Raw genomic sequence first — 25,727 nt, 5'->3', positions numbered from 1 at the left:
AAGCAGTGTAACATTTGCCAACTTCCAATCTGACGGGACCATTCCTGAATCTAAGGAATTCTGGACAACCATAGCCAGCGCAGCCACTATCTCTGCAGCTATCTCTTTTAGAACCCTAGGATGTAGGCCATCTGGTCCCGGGGACTTGTCAGATTTTAGTCCCTCAAGTTTCTCCAATACTTTTTCTTGGCTGATATCAATATCCTTAATTTCCTAACTATTTTTAGCCCCTAGGTTACTGCCTATTTCTGGTATGGAACTTGTGTCTTCCACTGTGAAGACAGACACAAAATGGCCTCGCCATTTCCTCATTCCCCATGATGATTTCTCCTGACTCTGCCTTTAAGTGACGAACGTCTACTTTAGCTACTCTCTTCCTTTTTATGTACTTATAAAAGCTCTTACAATCTGTTTTTATATTGCTGGCTAGTTTACTCTCATTCTATCATTTTCTTTTTTATCAACATTTTGGTGGCTCTTTGCTGGTTTCTAAAAAACTTCCAATCCTCAGAATTGCTACTATTTTTTGCAATATTGTAAGCCTCTTCTTTTAGTCTAATACTCTCCTTAATTTCCTGAGTGAGCCACGGATGAGTCTTTCTTGAAGAGTTTTTGAAAAGGATTCCATGGATCTTTTTTTTTACTGGGGTCATTGATAGGACTCTGGGAGGTCTTGTTTGAAAACAATATTTACTGGAAGTCATCTGTCTTCATATAAATACTCAGCAGGGGCTTTTTGACTTGGGGGAGGTGTTTACAGAAAAATGACAGGTCAGGATTTACAGGAATCAGAAGGCTTGACTCTTGATATTGTTTTTGGTTTCACTTTGGACAGCTTGTTGGGGTGTGAACTGCTTTGAGGCAGTTGGAGAAAACCAGCCTAGAGAGCAGTCACTATCAGCACCCTCTTACATCTCTTTGAGAACTTCCTGAGAATCAAGGGCAAGGGTGGCACAGTGGTTAGCACTGCAGCCTCACAGCTCCAGCGACCCGGGTTCGGTTCCGGGTACTGTCCGTGCAGAGTTTGCAAGTTCTCCCTGTGACTGCGTGGGTTTCCTCCGGGTGCTCCAATTTCCTCCCACATGCCAAAGGCTTGTGGGTTGATAGGTAAATTGGCCATTGTAAAAATAAAATTGCCCCTAGTGTAGGTAGGTGGTAGGAGAATTGAGGGAAGTTGGGGATGTGAGAGGGAAATGGGATTAATGTAGGATTAGTATAAATGGGTGGTTGATGGTCGGCGCGGACTCGGTGGGCCGAAGGGCCTGTTTCGTGCTGTATCTCTCTATGACTCTAAATAGAAAAACTGATGCTAAATTTCTCCTGGAAAGCCTGCCAGAAACCCCTCATGGAAAGATCCTAGTGACAGCCGTCTATGCATATTTGGGACGCCAAACCAAAAAGGGACAACTGACATCTTTCCATTTCTTCTCTTTTTCTTCAAGAATTAGCAAGTATTTGGCCAAAGTAGTCTTTTTTTGTAACAGAGCTTAGAAGAGAAAATCTCTATTTTCTCAGTTAACAGGTGTGTGCGTGTGTGTGTGTGTGAAGGGCTAAGGTAAAAGGGAACTTTCATATTTCACTCTGTGTGTTAATGCTTTGCTTTGTTACTGGTTATGTCTTGTTTTATAATAAACTGATAATTTTGTTGTTTATTAAAGAAACCTGGTTGGTGGATTTTATTCTGGGATAAAGAATAGAGTCTATGATTGACCATATTGGTTACAGGGTAAACATTTAAATATATGTAGTGACCTGTTGAGAAGTGGAGTGAGAAAAGACAGTGCATTCCTCCACCTAGGTTATAACACCATATTATAACTTTCTTGCACCTGAAAATAATTTGATGCAGCAAAGATAAAGAGGGAAATAGATTTTGGAGGTTCATATAGCCGAAGTCAGAATCATGTGGGATTTTAAAATAAGAACAGAAAATGCTGGAAATACTCAGCTGGTCAGGCAGCATCTGCGAAGAAAGAGAGGCCAGAAGATTACATCGGGCTGGAGGCCTCACCCAGCGGCAGAAAAAGTCGGTGGTGAGCCCGCCCACGCTGGGCCTGGAAACTACGCTGTGATTTTATGTGGCCCAGGCCCTTAATTGGCCTCAGGCAGATCTTCCATCCCTCTGAGGCAGGAAGTCCCATCTACAAGAGCTGCTGGCCAAACAGTGGGCTGGCAGCTCTTCAGTCCCTGCAGCACCACCGGGAATGGTTGCCACTGCTGGGACTGGCTACAGGGATGTGGCCCTGGAATGCAGCTAAGTGTTTGGGGCCACACTGGTGACAATTGGCTGGGTCCTGGCAAGGCGGACTGGAGGTCACTGGAGAGGGGGAGGGGAGGTACTCCAGTGGGGACGGCTTGAGCCTATCAGGAGGGCCATCCTACAGCCCACAAGGAGGCCACCACGTTTCACTGGGCGGCCTTCTAAGCTACTGAACCACCTGTGCACCCCTGGTAATATACCAGGGGTAGCAGGAGGAGGCCCTTCAGTGGCAATTAATTGTTTACTTAATGGCCTTAATTTGCCTGGGGCGGGCAGGACATTTGTCACCTCCGCTGCTACTCATAAAATTGCAGCGGGGGCAGGAAGATGACAGGAACTGCACCCCCGCTTCCCACACAATTTTAAGTCCTCCTCTGCCTTGAGCCCGCTCCTGGGGGCAAGGGGGCGTAAAATTCCAGCCAATGTTAAAGTTTCAGGTCAATTACCTTTTATCAGTTCTGACACAAGGCCATCAACCTGAAACGTTAACTCTGTTGTGCTCTTCACAGATGCCTGCTTTATCTGCTGAGCAGCTCTAGCATTTTCTGGTTTTATTTCAGATTCCTAGCATCTGCGCCATTTTGCTTTTGTATTACATAGGATTTGTTTTTAAAAGCAAGACATTGCCTGAAATGCCAAATGGCTTCATTGTATGGCTGGCAAAAATGAACTGAAATCATACACCAGGTTTTGTACAATATTGGCAGAATTAACTTTGTAAACAGACTACCATCCAAAATTATCATTTGCTTTCTCTTCTGTACCTTTAAGGCATATAAAATGGCAAGGCCTACGAGTCCAGCTTGCAGGTAGCCCAGTGTTGCTGCCAATAATGAGCAGAACGCTGAAGCAAAAACAAAACTCGTTCCAATTAAATCCTGAAAAATAGAATTGACATTAGAATTATACACTTCAGCATCCAAAGTCAGGCTTCAAGAAGCTTAATGATATTAGCAGTTGGATCTATTGGGAACCACAGTTTAAAATTTCAACTTTACCTTCTAATATAATGCTTTCGAGTATTCTTTCTATAAGATCCATATGGACTTTATCACAACTACCGAAAATAAAGAATATCTCTCAAAAATCATTAAAATATATAGTTCAGTTGAAAACTAACCAGTCGTATTCCCAGCCACCTGTTCACAGTGTTCAGATATAAATAAGCAACAGTGTTATGGTCAATTTTGTTCATGATTTGTTGAAAGAACTTTTCTTCACGTCTATACGCTCTGATAGTTGCCAGACCTCCGAGGGTCTCCGAAAAATGTGCAAACACAGGTGATTTGGTGATGCTGTCCAACCGCTGAAGTTCTCTATAATGATTAAGATCACAATTAATATCCATTTTACAAATGCTACTGCCTTTACATCTTACATTTATTATTGCTGAATCCATCTACTACACTTGCTTTTTGTTCCATTAAAAGACTTTGAAGGTTATTTCAAGTTCAATGGGAAACCAGATACATACAACTAACTTCACTCCAGATATTGTTGACATTGACAGGAAGTTTTTCATTTTTGTTTTTAACATAAAAGTCTTATTTTTCCAAAATGCCCTTTCTCTGCTAGGTGTCAAACTCTATGAACAAATTCCTACGGGCAATTTAAGGGATATCAAAAATTACAGAACGGAAATCAATAATTTACAATTAAGAACAAATAACTTGATAATATTTTAACAACAGATTCAAAAAAAATGCAGCCTTTTTTAAATGACTTTTTGTACTCATCAAGGTGAGGGTCATTATTGTTCAGAACAGTTTCTATTTCAGGATTTAGCTTTGAGCTCTCCAAGAACAGTTAGATGCAGAGTAAAGCCTCCTCTACTGTGCCACAATAGTGTGTGTCATTCGCAACCTCAGAAGAACATCTTTGTGTTGTATTTTTCCATTTCCCACACTCATCATCCTGTAACCCATCCAAGTTGGATTGTGTTGTGGACCCTTGTACATTAGGAGCTATATTCAGCTTACCTAAACTCATCTAATATAGCAAATATAGTAAAATTGGTTTGCATCAGTAGCATGAAGTGCACTCATAGTGAGTCTGCATTCCCTTTTTTACAACCCTGTCTGATTTTCCTTTCATTCAAGTCAACACAAAAGAAAATTCAGTGCAATTTAAGAGGGCTAAGGACTTGCTATATATATCATTCACACTACTGGCGTAGACCAAATTCACCCTCCTATAGTCAACAAACAGAAGAGATTTCATTCCATCAGTCTATTCTGGTTTTGAGTCAGGTCTGAAGAAATGAAAGGCCAGTGTCAAATCCATTGCAACACCACTTACAGCTGGGTTTTTTAGATGAGATTAGTGTCAGCTGAAAAATCCTTAAATTTTATTGGTCTCAGCAGTGAATTTTGCTGGTACAATGACAATAGTTTTGCCATGTTAATGTAATCTCTGATGGTGAATTTGTAGACAATCTATACAAAACACCTTGCCAAAAGACTCAGCAAATAAAAGCAATCATGAAAGAGGCTAATGGGGTAGCTTTAATACCAACAAGTGCTGCTGTTATATTGATAATAGCGTACTGACTATCCAGCGCAAGTAAAATATCCATATAACTGGAAGAGGGGTTTAATTTCTTCCACACATCACACTGTTCCTTGGCTAAAAGCAGGTGACCTACATTCAAACCAATGGTATTTTTGCACTGGCTTTCAGCAAGTGACGGAGGCTAACTCAATATAAGTAATTTCATTAATTAAGCCACATACTACCATTCTGTGGTTTTAAAAGAAAAAGTTTCACTCCATAACCAAGCTCCATATTCCTAACCTAGGAACATTGATGCAGTGGCTAGTATATAAGTGTGCATACTAATAATCATACAGGGGATTTCTTCCCGACAGCGGTGTTAACTCATGCTCCCCAGAAAAGGCTTGATTTTTGTCACTTTATTCTATGGATTTTACAGTAGATTTTGTTCTTATATATATAGGAATACTTTGCTGTGCATACATTAAAGAAAATAACTGCCAAAAGAATAACACAAAGTTTTAAAAAATCTGCTAATAGATGGAAAAATAAAATGACTATAAAAAGATGATTTTGAACAAATGTGGCAGTAAAGTCGTTAAAATTTTGAAAGTTGTTGTTTTTCAGTTATATCAAAAATCAAGGACTACTAGAATGATACCTAGCTTAGGGCTCTTAACTATAAGATTGGGAAACTGGGGATTTTCACTGGAGAAATGTAGATTTTGATGTGACATGATTAAAGTTTTTCAAGTTATGAAAGGAATAGATTGTTTGGTGGATATGTGATTTGAGCTAGATAGTAATAGGAAAACTAGAGAGCATCAGCAGAAAAAAAAACAAAGTTACGATAGATGCCAGGACGTAACATAGAGAGTCACTGACTTCTGGAATCAGTACCAAAATATGTGAGAAGTATAGATTCAAGCAGTCCTTCAAAAGGGGGCTGTACCTGATACCTTCAGTTATGAAAGGTAGATACAGGATAGCTGCATGGTCTCCTGATAGCTGGATTTATCTATTGAGCAGTTGACCATACAGAGCCGAAAGGTCAGGCGACCACCACCTGCAACCAGAAGTCAATCAGCGTTCAACAGTAGCCAGCCACCAGAAGTTACCTATTATAACCTACTTACAACAAGAAGTAACCCATCGACCAACAGCTGCCACCAAACCACAGCAAGGCAGCAAGTCATCATGAGCAGAAGCCAACCATGATCATAAATTAGCAGAAGCCTCCCAATCATAGGAAGGAACATAAAAAGGAACAGGATTTTATCCCTTCGAGCCTGTTCTGTTATTCAACGAGATCATGGTTGTTCTGCGACCTAACTCCATTCGCAAATAGCAGCCAGCCAGTTGGCTATCATTAACACATCGGACACCAGAAGCCACCCATTCACAAACTTCAGATAGTGAGTTGTGTACAAGAAGCCAGCAAACCGGCCTGCAGCTAGTCAAGCATCACCAGTGCCATCCACCATAAGCTACTACGCAACAACCACCATTTCTCTGACTGTGACAGTTGCCCATTCTCAAGTTACAGGGACAGTGGAGCCAAAACCAGGGGAATGAGAGAGGTACCAGAATCCGAGGGAGAGGGGATGGAAAAACCATGCTGCCCGAATTTTGAGTTGGAGGATAGTAGGGGATAGTGCTGCCAGAATCATGTTCCTGTATTAAGAAAGAACTTGTACTTATGTAACATTTTTCATAACCTCAAGCCATCCCAAAAGGCTTTTGAGCATAGTCATGCCATAATGTAAGGAAATACGACAGTCAATTTGTATATCTCATTTGAAAGACACTGGGCTGAATTTTATAAGCCCCCGCCGCTGATTTCAGCGGCGGGCAAAAAAATGGCGGCCCGCGTGCCAAAGAGCTCCCACCCCGTTTCCAAGTGCGGTGGCTCATTTAAATAGCCGGGGCGGGCCGCCCCCCAACCCCCAATCACGTGGAGGGGGCAGGCTGTCCGTCCTCGGCAATGGCATCAGCGGCCTGTGCACAGGCACTGACACCATTTTTAAAGGGCTGTTAGCCCTACCTGCGTAGTTAAATATTTAAAGAAAGAGTTAACTAAATCAAATAAATTTATCTCTTTTGCCCCTCTCCCACCCCCCCAATAACAATTAAATTAATTTGCCCTTCCCCCCCCAAAAACACCTTTACCATCTGACCTTGCCCGCCCCCCACAAACTGCACAAACTTTAAACTACAACCCTTCCCACCATCCCCTACACCCATGACGTTAATTTGACCCCCCTCGCCCTCCCGCACTGATATACTTACCTCCTCCCCCTCCCCACCAGCGTTGCACCTCGTCTTCCCGGATGGGGATCCGAAGGCGCAGGAGCGCCGACCGCCGGGCCGAAGATTGCAGTGGGATACCATGAGGTGACATAAGTTTATTTAAATTAATTATTTTAATTGATTTAAATATTCAAATTATGGTCTCCTCGCCCAGCGGTGGGGAGGCCGCCATGGTGCCTCACCGCTGCCGGGATGATCGGGCTGGGCCCTACCGGCGTCGAGGTTCATGGTAAGCTCTTCAGGCACTCCCCCACCATGGATCCAGATGTCGAGGGCTCCTTAAAATCCAGCCCACTACTTCTGAAAGTGCTATACTCCACTGAAGTGGCAGCCTGGATAATATGCTCAAGCCTCTTAAGTGGGACAAATTCAGGACATTCTTAGAGATAAGAGTATTACCAAAGAGCCCAGGCTGACAGCTAACTCAGAAACTGACTATTAGAGATGAATCAACTATCTGTACCAGTGCTCCTTCCTTTCCTACACCCGATATTGTCCCAATTGAGAAAGTGATTGAGACATGTGAATGCTGGCATTTACATCAGCCAAAAAAATTGGCATATACTAATTTTAAAGTGAGCAAATCCTTTTTATGCTTAGGTGTTACCCTCAACCTCATTCCTGGCTAGATGTAAGGGAGAGAGTGTGGGGAAAAATTCAGTGAAGGTTATCATTACTGATTGCAATCCAGTGATTCCTGCTGGAGTATGAGGTCAGAATTACATACAAATGTGATGAATGCTTCCAAAGCATGGTTGAATTGCCTGTCAAAACTCATTAAGTTTACACCAAAGGCTAACTGGACCATATCCAGGGTGAATCACCACTTTCAGGACAGGCAGGAAGAAAGAAAATTAGAAGAGTGCAAAAGGAAAAGTTAAAAAAGGAAGATTTCATTGAATATCAAAAGTAGTGACAACTGTTTTATCCTCAAAAGGTCAGCACAGCATTGCTATTTGTAACTTTTGCTATGCACAATACTGGATTCATCTGGATATTTTTAGTACTGTACCAGCACTGTAGAATGTGATTGCAGTCATCAAATTTCACAAAACAGCTTCAAACAAGTGCAGGCCACAAAATAACTGAGTAACTGATTGCTGACTTTTCTACTATCTTATTCTTTCTGGTTTCATCTACTAGTTTCTTTAGAATGTCAGTCTAGCCTTAACTGATTATCAGTGCACCACTCAAGACAGTTTTTATTTGAAAAAATATATTAAAAACCTTACATTCTTGGTTGTTTGCGGCCCAAGCTAGATCAAAATTAAAACAGGACTGCTTTTCAAAATCAGGCCAAAATGCCCAGCCGCTGCTTGGAGAAAATTCCTGAAATTCCTAAGTGTAAAAATGATCTGCCCTGCATTTTAATTTCACAGGCATGGGCAATAGGGTCAAAAGAACATTTGTTAAATGTGATTGATTAACCTTATAAATGCCATGTTAGTTTTCCAATGGTTATACATTACAGATTAACATTAATTGGCATTACTTGTGATGTTTACTGGTCACAAAATAGTAGTCTCATCCAGTAGCGCTAAGTGCAGGATCATGGCACTGAGCATTGCCAACTCACTATGATGTACGTCAAAGATCCTGAGCCACATTAATGGGGGTAATTCAGTGCCATGAACTGCATTTAGAAAACAGTGACAGTGAAGACTAATTGAACCAGAATCATGCTCCCCCTTCCAATTTCTAAACGTTAACAGGATAAGAATACAACTAATTAACAGATTTAAGACTATGGTCATTATGCTTTTCAGAAACTGCACAAATGACTGCTGCCCATTTCCACTAAAGCAAAAGAAAAAAGGCTGAACACAAATATTGCCAATCAGTCAAACTGTAGGATACTTGCAAGAAAATTACCTGGAGGAAGATCTGAAATACATTTGAAGAAAATAGTAGACAGCAAGTAACGGAATAACTGGAAGAATAAAAAATGGAGTCACAATAATATTGATCAGAATGGCACTGAAACACATCATAATGTGCCACATAAGTCGCTCCAAGTTTGAGGGAATTTGATCATCTATGATCTTGAAATCAGATGAAAACCTGAAAATAAACAAGGATCCAAATGAATTTGTGCACTAATGTATATTTAGATGTTTACTTAAACCATCAACAAAGACTCATAGTGCACTTGATTTGCATTTGGCAGTAATCCAAAATGCCATCCGAATTGCAGGTGATCTGTTTTCCACCAACAGCCTGTTAAGATCACTGTATATATCTCTAATATAAAAAATACATTATTTATTCAAGTTCAAAATCCATCTAAAATAAGATTTGGAATGAAAAGGCATATTGAATTTTAAGTGAACAGCCACATCATGTCCCTCCATGGTCATAGTAATTATCCCAGGTTGCTTGCGGCTATGTATCTTAAGTGCAGACATGGCCTACATTTCTGGTTAGCTATTCATACAACACTTCAGTCTCACTTTCCACTATAATTACAACTTTCTAATGTTTCTAATGCTGCACTGTCTGTCATGCTACTCTATAATAATTTAAGAAAATATGATTGTCTGGAAATGGCCTATATAATTAATGTAACTTTTCAAGATTCATACCTGTTTAGAATTCTTCCAACGGGTGTGGTTTCAAAGAATCTTAATGGAAGAGTTGTAATGTTTTGAAGCATGTTTGTGAAGAGATATTTTGAAGCACGGATACCTTCAATATAGAAAAAAATAAAGAAACCACTATAAACCTTCAATGCATCTAAATTACATTAGTTTAAGTAAGAACAATTTTAAAGAACTGCAAAAGAAATACATACACACTCTTGTTTAGTTAAACTACAACTTATTCTTGTGTTAAGTTCAATTGTCAGTGCAAGAACATACAAACCTGAAATGACATGTGTAACGGAACTGAATAAAGCACATAACATTCCTCCACAAGCCAGCCCAATATATCCACAGAGGTAATGATTCAAAATGGCACTTTCCACATCATTTTTATACTAAGGATATACAAGAAACACAAAAGAATAAAGGTGATTAAGTGAAAGGATATTTAGTAACAAATTTAAGTACTAACACTGGTTTAACATTTAGTGGCAGAGCTAGGGTTACAAAAGAACTTTTGGAAAAAAGACAAAAAGATTTTGAAAGCAGACCTGAGTTGCAGTAGTCTCTGAATGGTTCCCTGCAGACGTCCACTTTGCTAGCCAAAAATCAACAGCTACCAGAAAGCTTTGCTTTGCTAACACAGCGAGCAGTAAAAAAAAGAAAAAGAAAAGGCCAATGGCGCGCGCATACAGCCAGTAGATTTTTAAGGATATGGATCCTTCTTCTTTTTCCTCTTCTTGTATCAGTTTTCCATTCAGGTTATCATCAGTTTTTTTCTCCATTTTTGAAACTTCATCTACCAATTCAACTTCGGTTTCCATTTCTTCTTTATGGTCATCTATTAAAACACAATTTCACACATTTTTAACTTCTGGAAAAAAAAAGGTAACTACATACACACAATTTCGAAATATTTGCTTTGACTCCAGCAATGCTGTTCTGTAACTGGCCATGTAATGGTGTGAGAGTGGATGGTTATGGTTTCCCATGGAAAAATACCTGGGGAGGATTTTATGCTCTCCCCCATGGCAAGTTTGGAGGTGGGGAGAGTATAAAATCAATGGGATGATGGTGGGTGGGGGTTGGTGTTCCTGCCACCATCCTGCCTCCGCCAAAATTTAGTCCGGGGTGGGAAGACCTGTGAACGGCCTTTCCATCCCGCTGCCAATTGAGGCCTTTAACTGGGCAATTAATAGTAAATTAAGGGTATCATCCCACTGCTGTCGCAATTAGCCGTGCGGCGGGCTGCCCTGTTGCCGTGCAGGAAGCATAGTACTGCTTCCCAGCTCCTTGGGGGAGGGGTTGGGGGGGAGCGGTCACGGTCCCTTGTTAGAAGGTACTTAGTGCCTGAACAAGGGAGTCGCCATCGGGAATGTGGGGACCCGCTGAGAGCCACCCTCTGTCCTTTCTCATGACCCCCCTACAACCCACTTCCCTGCGATCCCCATTGCACGAGAGCCCTCCCGCCCTGACCTACCTGTGGCCCTGGTCCAGCGCCACTCCTGAGCCTCTGGTAGGTGCTCCTCTGGCAGCAGCTGCCACGTTGACGCTGCTCAGTGGAAGAGCTGCGACCCTCTGATTGGCCAGCAGCTCTCCAAGGGCGTGACTTCTGGCGCCAGGGTCCTTGATCCTGTGGAAGGCCCGCCACTGTGCACTTAAGTGCCTGATTGGCACTAGATTCAGCAGGCCATAAAATCCCGGCCCTGGCCTCACTTATTGTCTCCTCTTGACAGAAATATTGTCACCTTGGGATTTGACTTTTCAATGCCTTTACCACCCTGCATAAACTCCAACTCAACCAAAACACCACCACATCCTGCACAAAATCTTTTCTCATTTATCACCCTACTTGACTTTACTTGGCTCCTCAGCTCTTAGCACATTGGGATAGAATTTTAACCTGCCATTTGGGCATAAAATTGGCATTGTGGAGTGGTGACAGAATGATGAAATCGCTAGATTTCTATTTCCGCACTGCACCCCTCCACCCCCGCAGGCAACAACTCTGCTGTCAAAGGGACGACATCACAGGCGAGGTCAATGCCAGGTGTTTTGTGACCAGGTCATAGCTACAATGGCAAAGAAAGTTCAATGATCTCATTTGGTGGCCCATAAAATACTGGATACTGGCCCTCTGAGGATACATGACATCTCTCCTTCCTCTCCATCTCATTGACCAAGACTTTCAGCGCAGTAACAGAAAATTTTGGTCCCTGCTCTCTTCCCTGTTACGTTATAATTCAGTGTTCTCCTTCCTCACACTCTTCTGTAACCAATTCCAGTACCTGCTCCAGCCAGATTGCACCTCGCATTTAAGAGGAGCAGACTGCCTTTAAGTAGCACAGGCTATCTTTAAGTGGTGCGAGCCTCTTATAATGTGTGCCCCCTACTCAGGCATACTGCCACTCAACAGCACACTTACGCCTAGGCGCACGCTACAATCATTTAAATGAGCATGCATTCCTACATTACAACAGTGACTGCATTTCAAAAGTACCTCATTGGCTGTAAAGTGCTTTGAGACATCCAGTGGTCATGAAAGGTGCTATAAAAATGCGAGTCAGTCTTTCTTTATCTTTATCAGGCTGCATGAAGTTTGCAAGCTTCCGACATTGGATGCAACAGGCACAGGTTAATTGTGCATCACGACTCCTGAACCCATTTTTGGGTCTTATCAAATTTCGCAGCCAGTGAAAATGATGATCCTGTATAAAAAACTAGTTTGGCCCAGCTGGAGTACCGTGTCCATTTTTGGATATCGCAATTTAAGAAGGGTGTGAAGACTATGGAGAGGGTAAGGGATGGATTTACAATAATGGTCAAGGGATCAGGGATTAAAGTTATGTGGATAGACAGGAGAAGCTGTTTTATTTCCTGTAATCATTCATGGGCCTTTCTGGCATGCCATCACTAACTGCCCTTGAGAAGGTGGCGGTGAACTAATTTCTTGAACTTCTGCAGTCTGTATGATGTTGATACTCCCTCAGTGCCGTTAGCGATTTCCAGGATTTTGATACAGTGGCAATAAAAGAATGGCAATGTATTTCCAGTGTGTGACTTGGAGGGGAACTTGCAGGTGGTACTGTTGTCATGCGCCTGTTGCCCTTGGCCATCTAGGTGGAAGAGGTCACGGGTTTGGGAGGTGCTGTTGAAGAAGCCTTGGCGAATTGCTGCAGTGCATCTTGTAGATGGTATACACTGCTGCCATGGTGTGCACTGGTGGTAGAGGGAGTGAATGTTTAAGCTGGTGAATGGGATACCAATCAAGTCCTGCTTCATCCTGCATGGTGTTGAGCTTCTTGAGAGTTGTTGAAGCAGCACCCATCCAGGCAAGTGGACAGTATTACATATCAGTACTGACTTGTGCCTTGTAGATGGTGGAATGGCTTTGGGGAGTCAGGAGTTGAGTCACTTGCCATAGAATACCCAACCTCTGACTTGCTCTTGGAGCCACAGTATTTAAGTGGCTGATCCACTTAAGTTTCTGGTCAATGGTGACCCCAAAGATGTTGAGGGTGAGGCATTCGGTGATGGTAATGCCATTGAATGTCAAGGGGAGGTGATTAGACTCTCTCTTGTTGGAAATGGACATTGCATGGCATTTACATGGTGTAAATGTTACTTGCCATTTGTCAGCCCAAGCCTGAATGTTGTCCAGGTGTTGCTGCATGCGGACATGGACGGTTTCATTATCTGAGGAGTTGCAAATAGAACTGAAAACTGTATTATCATCAGCGAACATCCCTACTTCTGAACTTATGATGGACGGAAAGTCATTGAAGATGGTTGGGTTTAGGACACTGCTCCAAGGAATTCCTGCAGTAATGTCCTGGGGCTGGATGATTATCCTCCAACAAGCATAACCATATTCCATTGTGCTAGGTATACATATGAACATACGAATTAGGAGCAGAAGTAGGCCATTCGGTCCGTTGAGCCTGCTCCGCCATTCAACAAGATCATGGCTGATCTTTTTGTGTTTCGAATTCCACACTCCCATCTACCCCCAATAACCTTTAATTCCCTTGCCTAACAAGAATTTATCTGCCTCCGCCTTAAAAATATTCAATGACCCCGTCTCCACCAACTTCTGAGGCAGAGAATTCCAAAGTCGCACAACCCTCTGAGAGAAAAAATTTCTCCTCATCTCTGTCCTAAAAGGGCGACCCCTAATTTTAAAACAGTGCCCCCTAGTTCTGGACTCTCCCACAAGAGGAAACATCATTTTCACATCCACCGTGTCAAGATCATTCAGGACCTTCTATACTTCAATCAAGTCTCCCCTCACTCTTCTAAATTCCAGTGAAAACAAGCCCAGTCTGTCCAACCTTTCTTCATAAGACAACCCGCTCATTCCAGGTATCAATCTAGTAAACCTCCTCTGAATCACCTCCAATGCATTTACATCCTTCCTTACATAAGGAGACCAAAACTGCACACAGTATTCGAGATGTGGTCTCACCAATGCCCTGTATAACTGAAGCATAACATCGTTACTTTTATTTTCAATTCCTCTCGTAATAAAGGATAGCATTCCATTAGCCTTCTTTATAACTTGCTGTACCTGTATACTAACCTTTTGTGACTCATGCACTAGAACACCTAGATCCCTCTGCACCTTGGAATTCCATAGTCATTCTCTGTTTAAGTAATACGCAGCTCTTTTATTCTTCCTGCCAAAGTGAACAACTTCACATTTTCTCACCTCATACTCCATCTGCCAGATTTTTGCCCACTCACAACCCATCTATATCGATCTGCAACCTCTTTATGTCCTCTACACAACATATGACTCCAGCAAGCAGAGTTTTCCTCCGATTTTCATTGACTTCAATTTTACTTGGGCTCCTTCATGCCACACTCAGTCAAATGCTGCCTTGATATCAAGGGCAGTCACTCTCCCCTCACCTCTGGCATTCAGCTGTTTTCTCCATGTTTGGACCAAGGCTGCAATGAGGTCTGGAGCTGTGAAGACCTGGCAGAAGTCAAACTGAGCAAAGGTGAGCAGGTTATTGGTGAGTAAGTGCTGCTTGATAACACTGTTGGCAATGTCGTCCATCAATTTTCTGATGACTGATAGTAGACTAACGGGCAGTAATTGACCAGATTGAATTAGTCCTGTTTTTTATGGACAGGACATATCTGGGAAATCTTCCACTTTGTCGAGTAGATGCTAGTGTTGTAGTCGTACTGGAACAGCTTGGTTAGAGGCGCGGTTAGCTCTGGAGCACGTCTTCAGCACTATGGCCAGGATATTGTCAGGCCCAGAAATTTTGCTATAATCAGTGCACTTAGCCGTTTCTTTATATCATGTGAAGTGAATCGAACTGGCTGCAGGTTGGTTTCTGTGACAGTGGTCACCTCAAGAGGAGGCGAGATGGATCATTCTCTCAGCACTTCTGGCTGAAGATGGCTGCGAACTCTTCAGCCTTATCTTTTGCACTCATGTGCTGAGCTGCACCATCGTTGAGGATGGGGATGTTCATGGAGCCTCCTCCTTCCATTAGCTGTTTAATTAACCTTCACCATTCATGACTGGACGTGGCATGGCTGCAGAGCTTTAATCTGATCTGCTAGTGTGGGATTGCTTAGCTCTGACTATAACATGCTGTTTCTGCTGTTTAGCATGCATGTGGTCTTGTGCTGTAGCTTCACCAGGTTGGAACCTCACTATTAGGTATGCCTGGTGATGCTCTTCGACATAACTCATCGAACCAAAGTGAGAGATATGCTGGGCCATAAGGTTTCAGATTGTGGTGGAATATAATTCTGCTGCTGCTAATGGCCACATCATCTCATGGATTCCCAGTTTTGAGCTGCTAGATATGATCTGAATCTATCCTGTTTAGCACATGGTAGTGCCACACCACACAATGGAAGGTGTCCTCATTGTGAAGATTTCACCCGCTGTATGCAGAGCACACCAGCAGCATTACGAAGAGAAGACCAGTGGAGAAGGCACAGATTCCTACGCTGAAATATTTCAGATGAGGTGGGTAGACCAATTTTGCATCTGACCCGCTTTGATCTGAACGTGTGCGAGCATGCCTCGAATTGTGGTCCCTGTGCCCAGTAGTTGGGGCAGATGAATTTCTAGCCCCTAGTCTCTCACCATTAAGACAATATTCCTATTTATCTTCCTCTGATCCAAAGTGGATGATCTAACATTTCCCCCATGGTAAACTCCATCAAGTAACAGATGCGAAAAATATGAAATTTACTTTTACTCTGGATTTGATACAACCCTGGGTGGAACTTTACAAATCACAAAAAAATATATACCACCAGATCTCCTGTGACGTCGCTCACAGTGAGTTAGAAGTTTCATAAGTATTGTAATGCTAAGCTGTGTTTTTAGGGTTACAGCAGTTTGGCAACGGATGCCAACATCAAAAACAACAACTTACAGCGCACTTAGCAGTTTCATGTGCACCACATGTGGCAGAACCTGTCACTCAAGGATTGGTCTTCACAGCCATCAACAAAGGTGCACCAAGAGAAGATACTCCACTTAAATGGATTGTTTAATGCGTGTCCATCGCCTTTCATACATGGAAGGATGCCAACAGTTGTTAGAGTTACTGATTTATCAGAATTGGGGGTCACCTTGAGATCTGGGGGCACTGGTGGAAGGGTTTGGTACTGGTAGTCTGGGCAATACTTTGAGAAAGGTGCCATGGTTTACAAGCACTACAGGGGGTGAGTTCTTAGAACATTGGAAAGGGGTTCTAAGTTTTGGGAGCATTGATGAAAAAGGTCCCAGGGTCTGGAAAGAGGAAGGACTAGGAAAGTGCTCTATGATTTTGAATATAGAGAGAGGGTCAGGGAGTTGCATGCAGGGGTGGCAGCAGGTCTGGGAAGGGGGCTTAGGAGCTCTGTGGGAGGGTGAGAAACAGTCTGGCAGCATGAGGGAGTTTGTGGGATCTGGCAGTATTGGAGCAGCAGCATCCAACAGCCTTGTGGGTGGAGGGGCATCCAGGAGAATGGGACTCAAATTGATCGTGGCACCTTTCAGCCTCCATCTACGAAACATTCCTGCCTTTCAGCATCCTAACGCCAATCCATCCATAACACTTTTGGTGCCACTTTCCAGCTTGGCAGCTGCTTTGTATTTTTATGTTCCTGCATTAAAGCATCTGGAGAACCATTAGGAAGTTTGCTTATTTATATAGTCTTTTATATACATAAATTCTTATGAAAGAATAAACCTTATATAATACTCAAAGGCTCATTGTTTACAGTTTCCCCATTTCTTATACATAAAAATTGTCCTTATGCCCCAAAAGTAGTTCAAAATACTTTTTAAAAAATATGAAACTATGAAGTTGACCCAAAAAATTAAAGGTGTGGTTTGCCATAGTTGATATGAACAGCAGTCAATCAGGAGGAACAAAACAATTCAAACTTATGTTTCATTTGGAAAAACAATTATATTCTCAGTGACTAATTTTTGTTTTGCTTTCTGACTGCCAAGGAACACAAGAACACAAGAAATAGGAGAAGTAGACTATATGGCCCATCGAGCCTGCTCCATCATTCAATACGATCATGGCTGATCTTGGGCTTCAATTGCACTATCCTGTCAAAAATTCACAACCCTATGAGGGTAGTAATTTCTCCTCATCTCAGTCCTGAATGATTGGCCCCTTATCCTGAGACTGTGTCCCTGTGTTCTAGATTCTCTGATCATTGGGAACAATCTCTCAGCTTCTACCTTATCAAGCCCTTTCAGAATCTTGTATGTCTCAATTAGATTGCCTCTCATTCTTCTAAATTCCAGAGAATATAGGCCCAATTTATTCAGCCTCTTATCATTGGACAACCCCCTCTTCTCATGGACCAATTTAATAAATCTTTGCTGCACTGCCTCCAGAGCAAGTATATCCTTTCTTAAATATGGAGACCAAAACTGCACACAGTATTCCAGGTCTGGTCTCAGCAAAGCCCTGTACAATTTTAGCAAGACTTCTTTATTCCTGTACTCCAATCCCCTTGCAATAAAGGCCAACATGCCACTTGCCTTCCTAATAACCTGCTGCACTTGCATGTTTTTGTGTCTTCCTTGTACGAGTACCCCCAAGTCTCTCTGAACATCAACACCTACCAGTTTCACACCTTTTAAAAAATATTGTACTTCTCTATTTATACGACCAAAGTGAACAACTTCACACTTTCCTACATTATACTCCATTTGCCATCTATCATCTTTCTATCATCAGCAAACTTAAGGACAGGTCTCTGTCTCTTCATCCAAGTCATTAATATAAAGTGTAAATATCTGAGACCCCAGCACTAATTCTTGTGGCACCCCACTATTCACTGCCTGCCAACTTGAAAATGCCCCATTTATGCCCACTCTCTGCTTCCTGTCTGTTAACCAATCCTCTACCCACGCTAATATATTATCCCAACACCATGAGCCCTTATCTTGCCTATTAATCTTTTATATGGCACCTTATCGAATGCCTTTTGGACATCCAAGCATACTGCATCGACTGGTTCCCCTTTATCTACCCTACTGGTTACATCCTCAAAAAACTCTAATAAATTTGTCAAACAGGATTTCCCTTTAGTAAAACCATGCTGACTTGTTCTAATCATACTATGCTTTTCCAAGTGCAATGTTAAGACTTCTTTAATAATAGTTTTCAGCAGCTTCCCAATGACTGATGTTAAGCTAACTGGCCTGTAGTTCCCTGTTTTCTCTCTACCTCCTTTCTTGAAAAGCGGCATAACACGTGCCAACTTCCAATCTGACAGGACCATTCCTGAATCTAAGCAACTGTGGAAAATCATAGCCAGCGCATCCACTATCTCTGCAGCTATCTCTTTTATAAACCGAGCATGTAGGCCATCTGATCCTGGGGACTTGTCAGATTTTAGTCCCTCATGTTTCTCCAATACTTTTTCTTGGCTGATATCATTATCCTTAATTTCCTCACTCTTCTAAGCCCCTAGGCTACTGCCTATTTCTGGTATGGAACTTGTGTCTTCCACTGTGAAGACAGACACAAAATATTTGTCCAATGCCGCTGCCATTTCTTCATTCCCCATGATGATTTCTCCTGACTCTGCCTTTAAGTGACGAACGTCTACTTTAGCTACTCTCTTCCTTTTTATGTACTTATAAAAGTTCTTACAATCTGTTTTTATATTGCTGGCTAGTTTATTCTCATTCTATTTTTCCCTTTTCTGTCAACTTTTTGGTGACTCTTTGCTGGTTTCTAAAAAAAACTCCCAATCCTCAGAGTTGCTACTATTTTTTGCAACATTGTAAGCCTCTTCTTTTAGTCTAATACTCTCCTTAACTTCCTGAGTGAGCCACGATTGGATCTTTCTTGACAAGTTTTTGATTTTGTTTTTGAATGGAATATTGTTATTGTTTTGTATTATTAAGGAAATGTTGTTTAAGTGTCATGATAGAAAAATGAATTATTAATACCTTAAATGAGAGACTGGACACAATAAAGCTTTAAGAATGCAAGTCTCCAGTGTGTTTCAAAGTATTTTGGAAAAAGCAAAGGACATCCCAAATGTCTCTTAGGATTAGGCTACCAACTCTTTATTTCAACTCCTGCTGATTCATGTTGCCATAGGGACTTATAGAGTCATAGAGAGCTACAGCACCGAAACAGGCCCATCGGCCCAACAAGTCCACGCCGACCATCAACCACCCATTTATACTAATCCTACATTAATCCCATTTCCCTCTCACATCCCCACCTTCCCTCAATTCTCCTACCACCTACCTACACTAGGGGAAATTTTTACAATGGCCAATTTACCTATCAACCCGCAAGTCTTTGGCACCCGGAGGAAACCCACACGGTCACAGGGAGAACTTGCAAACCCTACACAGGCAGTACCCAGAACCAAACCCGGGTCGCTGGAGCTGTGAGGCTGTGGTGCTAGCCATTGCACCACTGTGCTGCTTATTTCTCATTATAAAGGTTGATATACAAAATGTTTCTCAAAACTTTTGACACAGGAATGAAGGAAAATAGGTAGTGGAAATATGCATCAGATGCAAGACTTTTAATATAGGTATATTGTTAGAAGAGAAGGTCAATTTTATAAGGTTCTCCAATATAGCATTGTTTAAACATGCATTTGTTCAGAAAACTTTTTGTAGACAGCAATCTTTAGTGGAAATATATATACATATTACTTTCTTCAATTTATTGGTAATCCAATAAGCAGAACCTACGAAGATTAAACAAGTAATTCCAGAGGAGGTGTGGATTTATTAGAAATGGTGCCCCTAGCAAAGCTATTCCAGTACAGCTACAACACTGGCATCTACCCAGCAATATGGAAAATTGCCCAGGTATGTCCTGTGCACAAAAAGCAGGACAAATCCAACCCAGCCATTTACCACCCTATCAGTCTACTCCCGATCATCAGCAAAGTGATGGAAGGAGTTGTCAACAGTGCTATCAAGTGGCACTTGCTCAGCAATAACCTGCTCACCAACGCTCAGTTTGGATTCCTCCATGGCTACTCAGTGCCTGACCTCATTACAGCCTTGGTCCAAACATGGACAAAAGAGCTGAATTCCAGAATTGAGGTGAGATGACTGCTCTTGACATCAAGCCAGCATTTCACCAAGTATGGCATCAAGGAGCACTAGCAAAACTGGAGTCAATGGGAATCAGGGGAAAAACTCTCTGCTCGTTGGAGTCATACCTAGCACAATGGAAGATGGTTGTGGTTGTTGGAGGTGAATCATCTCAGTCCCAGGACATCACTGTAGGAGTTCCTCAGGGTAGTGCCCTAGGCCCAACCATCTTCAGCTACATCATCAATGACCTTCCCTCCATCATAAGGCCAGAAGTGGGGATGTTCGCTGATGATTGCACAACATTAAGCACCATTCATGACTCCTCAGATACTGAAGCAGCCCATGTCCATATGCAGCAAGACCTCGACAACATCCAGGCTTGGGCTGATAAGTGGCAAGTAACATTCACGCCACACGAGTGCCAGGAAATAGCCATCTCAAACAACAGAGAATCTAACCATCTCCCCATGACATTCAATGGCACTAACATCGCTGAACGCCCCACTATCAACACCCTGGGGGTCACCACTGACCAGAAACTGAACTAGACCAGCCACATAAATGCTGTGTCTACAAGAGTAAGTTAGAGACTGGGAATTCTGTGGCGAATAATTCGCCTCCTGTCTCCCCAATGCCTGTCCACCATATATAAGGCACAAGTCAGAAGTGTGATGGAATACTCTCCACTTGCCTGGATGGGTACAGCTTCAAAACAGTCAAGAAGCTCGACACCATCCAGGACGAAGCAGCCCACTTGACTGGCACCCCATCCACTACCTTCAACATTCACTCCCTGCCTCTCAAGAACAATTAGGGATGGGCAATAAATGCTGGCCTAGCCAGTGATGCCCACATTCCCTGAACGAACAAAAAAAAATTGCACAGTAAAGCTAAGTGTGTACAGCTCAAATTTCTATATTAGCGCAGTTTTACAAAACTTACACCTTTTGTAGTAAGCTCTTGGCTATTTTTGTACCTTTGAAAGATTGGAAGAACAATAATATTTGACGCCTTTTATCCTAGGAGACAAACCTTTTGGTGTCAGGCTTTTCCAAGCTTTTAGCAGATTTGGATTTTGCTTAGTGATGTCCTGGTAGGTCCCTTGGATTTCAATCTTCCCATCCTGCATAACAATTATCTAAAAACAAGTGGATTACAGTACAGGAGATTGCATATTTAAATACGTACTTATTGCAGCTAATTTGTTTTATTTAGACTAATATATTTATTGAACTAAAATTTTTTTCACCAGAATTTAGTTACACTTATTTAAAAAGAACTACAATGAGGAAACCTGAGGAGAAGAAATATATTACAAAGTTACAAAGTATTTACATCACAGAAACAGGCCTTACGGTCCATTAGGTCCCAGCCAGTGTTTATTCTCCACATGAGCCGCCTCACACCCTTATTCATCTAACCCTATCAAGACATCCTTCTATTTCTTTCTCCTTCCTGTGATTATCTAGCTTCCCTGTAAATGCATCTATGCTATTCCTCTCAACTACTCCTTGTCGCATATTAGGTACAAAGTACACCCTCTAATTGTCTCTCCAACATGTACAAGCATAACACTACACAATCACTTTAATATATAAGATATCTAGGTCATTTTTAGCCTCCTCTAGTGGGGGAATCCAGAACAAGGGAGCATATTTGTAATACAAAAGCAACAAACTGCAGCTGCTGTATGTGAAATCTGAAATAAAAACAGAAAATGCTGGAAATACTCAGCAGATCAGGCAGCATCTATGGAGAGAAAAACAGAGTTAATGGACTGAATTTTGTTCTGGCAATGGGGCATCCCAGTGGCAGACCGGAAGGTGGGAGGAGACCCCACCTTGGCCCTCCATTGGACACCCGCTGCTTTTCCACGGCAGGCAGGCAATTAACTGCCCACTGTCGAGGAAGCCGTCCCTTTAAGGGACGAGCTCCTACCTCCAGAGCTGCCAGCCAGTCAGAAGGCCAGCAGCTCGACAAAACGTCCTGCAGTACAAAAAGAGTAGAAGATTGATGAGGACCCGAGGACAGGTGAGTGGGGTCAGGGCTGTCAGGGCCATTTAGGCAGGCCCTGGCAACAGGATTGGGTGTGGGGTTAGTCTTCCCAGGAGAGTGGCAATTGCCTCTGGGGGGGGCCTTCCGGGGGCCATGCATTGCCTCCAAAGGAGGAACTCCCACTCAGCCCCTACTATGAATCTGCCAGATAAAACCTGACGGCATCTGCCTGCGGCGGCGGACCCTTCCATCTTCAATTAAATTGAAGGACCTCAATTGGCCTGGGGCGGAAGGCTGTTCTCGGCCTCTTGACGTTCCGCTCCCCCAGCTTCTGACGCAACTTTATGGGCCCCCCACCTCCGTCCCCGTCCCTAAGGTGCCCATAAAATTCAGCCTAATGTTGCAGGACAATGACCTTTCATGAGAACTGGGGAAGTTGGAGAAGTAATAGGTTTTAAGCAAGTCAAAGAGGGCAGGGTAGCATAACGAGCAAAAAGGAAAGACTGTGATAGGGTGGAAGATGGGAGAGATTAAATGACAAGAGGGTTGGAGATGCAAGGCCAAGGGAGTGGTAATGGGATAAGTAAAGAAACAAGAGATGTGTCCAGAGGAGATGTGAATAGTAGAAAGATGAACAGCTGTCATCAGAAAGCACAAACGAGAGAAAAATGAGAGAAAACCAAAACCTGCAAAGAGAAAGGAAACAAAATGAGGCAGAGGTTGCAGTCTGAAATGTTGAGTGTGGAAGGCTGTAAAGTGACTAATCAAAAGATGAGGTGCTATTCCCTTCTCCTCTCTTCCACAACCATGATAGGGTTCCCCTTATCCTCACCTTCCACACCACCAGCCTCCTTATTCAACGATTATCCTTTGCCATTTCTGCCACCTCCAGCGAGACGCCACCACCAAAAATATTGTCCCCTGCCCTTTCAGCACTCCGAAGGGACCGTCCCCTCCGTGACACCCTGGTCCACTCCTCAATCACCTCCAACACCCCTTCCCCTTCCCACGGCACCTTTCCATGCAAGCACAGGAGATGCAAAACCTGCCATTTCACTTCCTCTCTCTTCACTGTCCAAAGCCGCAAATACTCCTTCCATGTGAAACAGCGATTTACGGGCACTTGTTTCAATTTAGTACACTGTATTACCTGTTCACAATGCGGTCTGCTCTACTTTGGGGAGACCAAACGCACATTGAGTGACCGCTTTGTGAAACACCTCCATTCAGTCTGAAAACGTGTCCCTGAGATTCCTCTCACCAATCATTTTAATTCCCCACCTTGCTCTCATGTTGACCTCGCTGTCCTCAACGTATCTCGTGCAACAGCACCCCATCTTCTGACCTGGCACTTTTCGACCTTCCAGATTCAACATGGAGTTCAACAATTTCAGACTGTAACCTCTGTTCTCTTTTTTTTCCCTTTTTCTTTGCAAGTTTTGGCTTTACTCGAGTTTTTCCCTTGTTTTTGGATGGTAGCTATTCATTCTTCTGCCGTTCACACCTCCTCCAGACACACCCTTTGTTTCCTTACTTGTCTCATTACCACTCCCTTCGGCCTTGCACCACCAACTCTTTTGTCAATTTATTCACTCCTGTCGTCCTATCACAGGCTTTACCTTTTGTTCTCTTCAGACCCTCCTCCCTTTTTTCAAAAATCCGATCATGAGTGTGGGCGTTGATCGGTAGACCAGCATTTATTGCACATCCATAATTGCCCTTGAGAACGTGAAGGTGAGCTGCCTTCTTGAACCACTGCAGTCCAAGTGGTAGGTACACTAACAGTGCTGTTAAGAAGGGAGTTCCAGGATTTTGACCTAGCGACAGTGAAGAAATGGCAATACAGTTCCAAGTCAGGAAGGTGTGTGGCTTGGAGGGGAACTTGCAGGTGGTGGTGTTTCCATGCATCTGCTGCCCTTGTCCATCTAGGTTAGAGATCACGGGTTTGGAAGGTGTTGTCTAAGGAGCTTTGGTGCGTTGCTGCAGTGCATCTTGTAGATGGTACACACTGCTGCCACTGTGCATCGGTGGTGGAGGGAGTGAATGTTTGTAGATGGGGTACCAATCTAGCAGGCTGCTTTGTCCTGGATGGTGTCGAGCTTCTTGAGTGTTGTTGGAGCTGCACCCATCCAGGCAAGTAGACAGTATTCCATCACACTCCTGATTTGTGCCTTGTAGATGGTGGACAGGCTTTGGGGAGTCAGGAGGTGAGTTACTCACCCAGGATTCCTAGCTTCTGACCTGCTCTTGTGGCCACAGTTGTTATATGGCTACTCCAGTTCAGTTTCTGGTCAATAGTCACCCCCAGGATGGTGATAGTTGGGGATTCAGTGATCGTAATGCCATTGAATGTCAAGGGAAGATGGTTAGATTCTCTCTTGTTGGAGATGGTCATTGCCTGGCACTTGTGTGGCATGAATGTTACTTGCGACTTATCAGCCCAAGCCTGGATACTGTTCACGTCTTGCTGCATTTCTACACGGGTTGCTTCAGCATGTGAGGAGTCGCGAATGATGCTGACCATGAATGATGCAGTCATCAGTGACCATCTCCACTTCTGACCTTATGATTGAAGGAAGGTCATTGATGATGTAGCTGAAGCTGGTTGGACCTAGGACAGTACCCTGAGGAACTCTTGCAGTGATGTCTTGGAGCTCAGATGATTGACCTCCAACAACCACAACCATCTTCCTTTGTGCTAGGTATGACTCCAACCAGTGGAGAGTTTTCCCCCGATTCCCACTGACTTCAGTTTTGCTAGAGTTCCTTGATGCCATACTTTGTCAAACGCTGCCTTGATGTTAAGGGCAGTCACTCTCACCTCATCCCTTGAGTTCAGCTCTTTCGTCCAAGTTTGAACCAAGGTTGTAATGAGGTTAGGAGCTGAGTGGCCCTGGTGGAACTCAAACTGAGTATCACTGAGCAGGTTTTTGCTTAGCAAGTGCTGCTTGATAGCACTCTTGATGACACCTTCCATCACTTTGTTGATGATTGGGAGTAGACTGATGGGGTGGTAATTGGCCAGGTTGGTCTTCTCCTGTTTTTTGTGTACAGGACATACCTGAGCAATTTTCCACATTTGCTGGTTAGGTGCCAGTGTTGTAGCTGTACTGGAACAGCTTGGCTAGGGGCATGGCAAGTACTGGAGCACAGGTCTCCAGTACTATTGCCGGAATGTTGTCAGGGCCCATAACTTTTGCAGTGTCCAATGCCTTCAGTCGTTTCTTGATTATCATGAGGAGTGAATCAAATTGGCTGAAGACCAGCATCTGTGATGCTGGGGACTTCAGGAGAAGACAAAGATGGATCATCCACTTGGCACTTCTGGCTGAAGATTGTTGCAAATGCTTTAGCCTTATCTTTTGTACTGGGCTCCCCCATCATTGAGGATGGGGATATTTGTGGAACCACCTCCTCCAGTTAGGTGTTTAATTGTCCACCACGATTCACAACTGGATGTGGCAGGACTGCAGATCCGTTGGTTATGGGATTGCTTAGCTCTGTACATCACATGCTGCTTACA

The 25,727-nt window shown here is 43.1% G+C and overlaps 1 protein-coding gene across 10 annotated transcripts in view; it reads right to left on the bottom strand.

Annotated features, from left to right (window-relative positions):
* The window catches only part of LOC137370030 (ATP-binding cassette sub-family C member 9-like), a 363,176-nt gene that overhangs the window by 51,738 nt on the left and 285,711 nt on the right, over positions 1–25,727 (bottom strand). For all 10 annotated transcript variants that reach the window (XM_068032031.1, XM_068032023.1, XM_068032028.1 and 7 more), the window contains 7 exons: positions 21,242–21,347; positions 10,197–10,486; positions 9,926–10,040; positions 9,646–9,748; positions 8,936–9,124; positions 3,381–3,576; positions 3,025–3,138 (listed from right to left, as the gene is read on the bottom strand). In XM_068032031.1, coding sequence (XP_067888132.1) covers positions 3,025–3,138; positions 3,381–3,576; positions 8,936–9,124; positions 9,646–9,748; positions 9,926–10,040; positions 10,197–10,486; positions 21,242–21,347 — 1,113 coding nt within the window. The remainder of the gene's footprint in view (positions 1–3,024; positions 3,139–3,380; positions 3,577–8,935; positions 9,125–9,645; positions 9,749–9,925; positions 10,041–10,196; positions 10,487–21,241; positions 21,348–25,727) is intronic.

This window comes from Heterodontus francisci, chromosome 5 (genome assembly GCF_036365525.1).
Source record: "Heterodontus francisci isolate sHetFra1 chromosome 5, sHetFra1.hap1, whole genome shotgun sequence".
In the NCBI taxonomy this organism is placed as follows: Eukaryota; Metazoa; Chordata; class Chondrichthyes; order Heterodontiformes; family Heterodontidae; genus Heterodontus; species Heterodontus francisci.
Note: the sequence above shows the minus strand (reverse complement) of the source record. Positions and strands in the feature narration are given on the sequence as shown.